Source organism: Nansenia antarctica, assembly GCF_963989245.1.
Source record: "Nansenia antarctica genome assembly, chromosome: 15".
In the NCBI taxonomy this organism is placed as follows: domain Eukaryota; kingdom Metazoa; phylum Chordata; class Actinopteri; order Argentiniformes; family Microstomatidae; genus Nansenia; species Nansenia antarctica.
In genome coordinates this window covers 10,816,556-10,821,555 of record NC_137685.1, presented here as the reverse complement: position 1 = coordinate 10,821,555, position 5,000 = coordinate 10,816,556, and the positions used below count along the sequence as shown (strand labels likewise).

Sequence of the window (5,000 nt, the reverse complement as noted above, 5' to 3'; positions counted from 1 at the left end):
TCTCTCTCTCTCTCTACGTGATAGAAGAGACGCTCTAATCCTCTTAAGTGTACTGAAACACCTCTCTGACTCTGCCGATGTCATAGAGGTTGTGATGGCTATTTGCGTCAATTTCAACGTCTCCGAAAGTGTTCTGAAGGTTGTTCTCAGTAATCATCCTCAAAAGTGACATTGCAGATGTTAAACCCCCAGATCATCGGGAAATGTTCACTTGCACTTAGCTACACTTGCCGTTAGGCAGTCCTTTCGTTGAAACCAAGAAACACAAAATGTACGGTTTTGTCGTTTGTCCTTTTGTGTTATTTGAACACCGTTTGGACGATGTGCCCCCTAGTCTTCACTTCCAATTTTTCCTGCGAAGACATTAACGAAAATGGATGAGAAAGTAAATAATCCACCTCGTGGCATGCTAATACCCGCAATTGCCGCTTCACTTCACTACTCTTCTCCCCCCTACAGTCGGCCTGAAAGACATTATTTCTATAATTTAATAACTTCCTCATATTTATTGTAAAAGATAGGGGGGGCTTAGCCCTGCTAGCCCATTGATACCAGCTGTCCCTGATTATATTATTATTATTATTATTATTATAATATTGTGTTATATATGTGTATATAGTATTATCTATGTATATATTCTGTTATATGTGTATATTGTATTATCTATGTATATATTCTGTTATATATGTGTATATAGTATTATATGTATATATTGTGTTATGTGTTTCAGTCGACCAGGGACCGTACGTTGGACCAGCAGTGTACAGTGAGCCGTCCGGGCCTGGCCATGATCGCTGGGGCGCTGGCCGTGGAGATGATGGTGTCCATCCTGCAGCACAGCGAAGGGTACCTCCTCCTCCTTCCTCCTCCTCCTCCTCCTCCAATCGGCACCACTCTCTCTCACTGGGACCCATTCATCCCCCATGTCTCCTTGGCCTCGCCATGATGTAAACATGTCAGAGCAAATTAAACTGATATTTACTAAGGATAGACTCACAGTAGTTGATCACCAGTGACATTGTTTGAGGAAAGTGGTATTATGTTCCTCAGTTCATTCAGTGTTTAAGATTATTTATATTATTTTTAGCTCCATTTTGACATGAATAAACACAAGTCGGTTTTTAATCAGGCGTTCCGGCACCACCATGTTAAACCATCCTGGGAAGAAACACGGTCAACTATAAAGCCCAAGAGGAGGCACTTACTGTGGAGTTTTACTGTGAACAAACTTAGACAGTTTTACTGTCTAAAAACTTTACCAAAGGTCAAAATCCACATCACTATTATTGACTCCTTCGCCCGGTGCATCTGGGCTGTCGATAGTTCTAGGTACGCTGTATCTAGGCACGTTAGAATCCAGACACTACTTCAGAGGGAATGGGGAGACTTCCCGCGTGTAGCAATCAGTTTGTTTTCCGCTTCTGTAAGCCCAGCTAATAACCTTCGCATTTAGATCAGAGACCAGCCCAGGTTAGACAGGTCGTTAGTATCATAAGCCTTAGTAGCACACAGAGTGCAAGTTGGCTTAGCAATTATTTTCATTATACAGAGCTTCTTGCATGTCAAGTATACTCTGTGTGTACTCCTGTGAGGCAGACAGGGGTGTGTGTCCAGGTGAGAGGCAGACAGGGATGTGTGTCCAGGTGAGAGGCAGACAGGGATGTGTGATCAGGTGAGAGGCAGACAGGGATGTGTGATCAGGTGGTGAGAGGCAGACAGGGATGTGTGATCAGCTGAGAGACAGACAGGGATGTATGATCAGGTGAGAGGCAGACAGGGATGTGTGATCAGGGGGTGAGAGACAGGGATGTGTGATCAGGTGAGAGACAGACAGGGAGGTGTGTTCAGGTGAGAGGCAGACAGGGATGTGTGATCAGGTGAGAGGCAGACAGGGATGTGTGTTCAGGTGAGAGGCAGACAGGGATGTGTGATCAGGTGAGAGGCAGACAGGGATGTGTGTTCAGGTGAGAGGCAGACAGGGGTGTGTGATCAGGTGAGAGACAGACAGGGATGTGTGTCCAGGTGAGAGGCAGACAGAGATGTGTGATCAGGGGGTGAGAGACAGGGATGTGTGTTCAGGTGAGAGGCAGACAGGGGTGTGTGATCAGGTGAGAGACAGACAGGGATGTGTGATCAGGTGAGAGACAGACAGGGATGTGTGTCCAGGTGAGAGGCAGACAGGGATGTGTGATCAGGTGAGAGGCAGACAGGGATGTGTGATCAGGTGAGAGGAGAGACAGGGATGTGTGATCAGGTGAGAGGCAGACAGGGATGTGTGATCAGGTGAGAGACAGACAGGGATGTGTGTCCAGGTGAGAGGCAGACAGGGATGTGTGATCAGGTGAGAGGCAGACAGGGATGTGTGATCAGGTGAGAGGCAGACAGGGATGTGTGTCCAGGTGAGAGGCAGACAGGGATGTGTGTCCAGGTGAGAGGCAGACAGGGATGTGTGTCCAGGTGAGAGGCAGACAGGGATGTGTGTCCAGGTGAGAGACAGACAGGGATGTGTGTCCAGGTGAGAGGCAGACAGGGATGTGTGTCCAGGTGAGAGGCAGACAGAGATGTGTGATCAGGTGAGAGGCAGACAGGGATGTGTGATCAGGTGAGAGGCAGACAGGGATGTGTGTTAATGTTTTATTCTGGAGAGTAATATTTGCCTCGCTGGACTAGACACGCCAGACATTTCCCCTGTCTGACTCTTCTTCAGACAGGATATAGTACATTAAGCTATTAGAGAGGACACACACACACACACACACACAGACAGACAGACAGACAGAGACATACACGCGCATGCGCACACACACACACACACACACACACACACACACACACACACACACAGACAGACAGAGACACACACACACACACACACACACACACACACACACAGACAGACAGAGACATACACGCGCATGCGCACACACACACACACACACACACACACAAGCACACACACACACACACAGACAGACAGACAGACAGAGACATGCATGCGCACACACACACACACACACACACACACACACACACACACACACACACAAGCACACACACACACACACAGACAGACAGACAGACAGAGACATGCATGCGCACACACACACACACACACACACACACACACACACACACACACACACACAAGCACACACACCTCAGTAGGGCTGGGTGGATTAACGGCTTAGTAAGAAGAGCAACAAAAGATGCCAGAGGGGTTCTCTGCTGCAGAGCACTGTCCTGTATGGCTCAGCGAACATTCTAGAAGTCTGCTCGGTAGAAGCCCAGCCAGGTTATCAGTGGAGGCTGGCGGAGGTAGAAACCAGAGGACGGGTACTAGTCCTAGTGGAAGTCAGAGGACGGGTACTAGTCCTAGTGGAAGTCAGAGGACGGTTACTAGTCCTAGTGGAAGTCAGAGGACGGTTACTAGTCCTAGTGGAAGTCAGAGGACTGGTACTAGTCCTAGTGGAAGTCAGAGGACTGGTACTAGTCCTAGTGGAAGTCAGAGGACGTGCTCATTGTAATCCGTTCCATTTTATGCATCGCGATGAGCCCATCCTCCGATTCCTACCTCCACTAGCCTCCCTCGCAGTGTATGGAGGTTCTCCTGAGAGCTCACTTGGCTGGTGATTGACAGGAGTATTTCACATCAGACAGAAACACTCTTCTGTTGTTTGTGGGGGGAGGCCTGATCCGCAGGTACGATGCTGCTGTGTCGTGGCCACTGGTGTTCATGAACACACAGTGTGAGGCAGTTTGATAGTGTGAGGCAGTTTGAGGCAGTTTGATAGTGTGAGGCAGTTTGAGGCAGTTTGATAGTGTGAGGTAGTATGAGACAGTTTGGTAGTATGAGGCAGTTTGATAGTGTGAGGTAGTTTGATAGTGTGAGGCAGTTTGAGGCAGTTTGATAGTGTGAGGTAGTATGAGACAGTTTGGTAGTATGAGGCAGTTTGATAGTGTGAGGTAGTTTGATAGTGTGAGGCAGTTTGAGGCAGTTTGATAGTGTGAGGCAGTTTGAGGCAGTTTGATAGTGTGAGGCAGTGTGAGGCAGTTTGATAGTGTGAGGCAGTTTGAGGCAGTTTGATAGTATGAGGCAGTTTGGTAGTATGAGGCAGTTTGGTAGTATGAGGCAGTTTGCGCTTGTTATCTGAAACATGATTGGCTGCCCTGGCCTTTCTTCTGGCGGGTTGATTGGTGGACTCGGAGGGAAGGGGAAATGAGGAATGAAAGTGAAAAATGAAGTGGAGCAGAGAATGTGCCTTCTATTATTGTTATTATTATTATTATTCTATTATTGGAATATTTACATGACCCCCCCCCCCCCCCCCCCTCCCCTCTAGTCTCTCACTTTCTCCCCTGGCAGAAACTGTTAAAATAGAATGTGTGTGTGTATGTACTCTGTCTAATGCAACCATTCTCCCTCTCCCCCCACCCTCCCTCCTTCTCTCTCTCCTTCCCCCTATCTCTCTCTCTCTCTCTCTCTCTGGTAGAGGCTATGCAGTAGCCAGCAGCAGTGATGACAGGATGAATGAACCTCCAACCTCTCTCGGTCTCGTCCCACACCAGGTCAGTTGGCTAGAAACACACACACACACACACACACAAACACACTGTACCACGCGCACACACACACACACACACACACACACCCCTCTCTGCCGTATCCTGATTGCTCCATTACCGTGACCCCAATTCCTTTGTCTCTCCCCTGGATGAGGTTGCCATAGAAATGCAGCGAGACCTGTGACGTACTGTGTGTACGTTGTGTGTGTGTACTATGTGTGTCCACGCGTCTGTACTATGTGTGTCCACGCGTCTACATTTAAATTTTTGGCATTTAGCAGACACCTCATTCCAAATACATTTGTCTAAGTAAGTGAATCATCTATCCACCAGTCATAGCAGGAAAAAGTAATCTATGCTCGGGCCAGGGGCCATTGCCAGTCGTTGTGCTAGAAGAAAGAAGATGTATTTTTTGATTATTATTTATGACGCAGGAG

The 5,000-nt window shown here is 47.9% G+C and overlaps 1 protein-coding gene across 1 annotated transcript in view; it reads left to right on the top strand.

The window, feature by feature from the left end:
* atg7 (ATG7 autophagy related 7 homolog) overlaps positions 1–5,000 on the top strand; it is a gene marked incomplete at its 5' end in the record, with an annotated part of 63,622 nt that overhangs the window by 20,788 nt on the left and 37,834 nt on the right. Inside the window, 2 exons of the mRNA XM_080545650.1 lie at positions 731–846; positions 4,491–4,566. Of these exons, the coding sequence (XP_080401776.1) occupies positions 731–846; positions 4,491–4,566 (192 nt within the window). The remainder of the gene's footprint in view (positions 1–730; positions 847–4,490; positions 4,567–5,000) is intronic.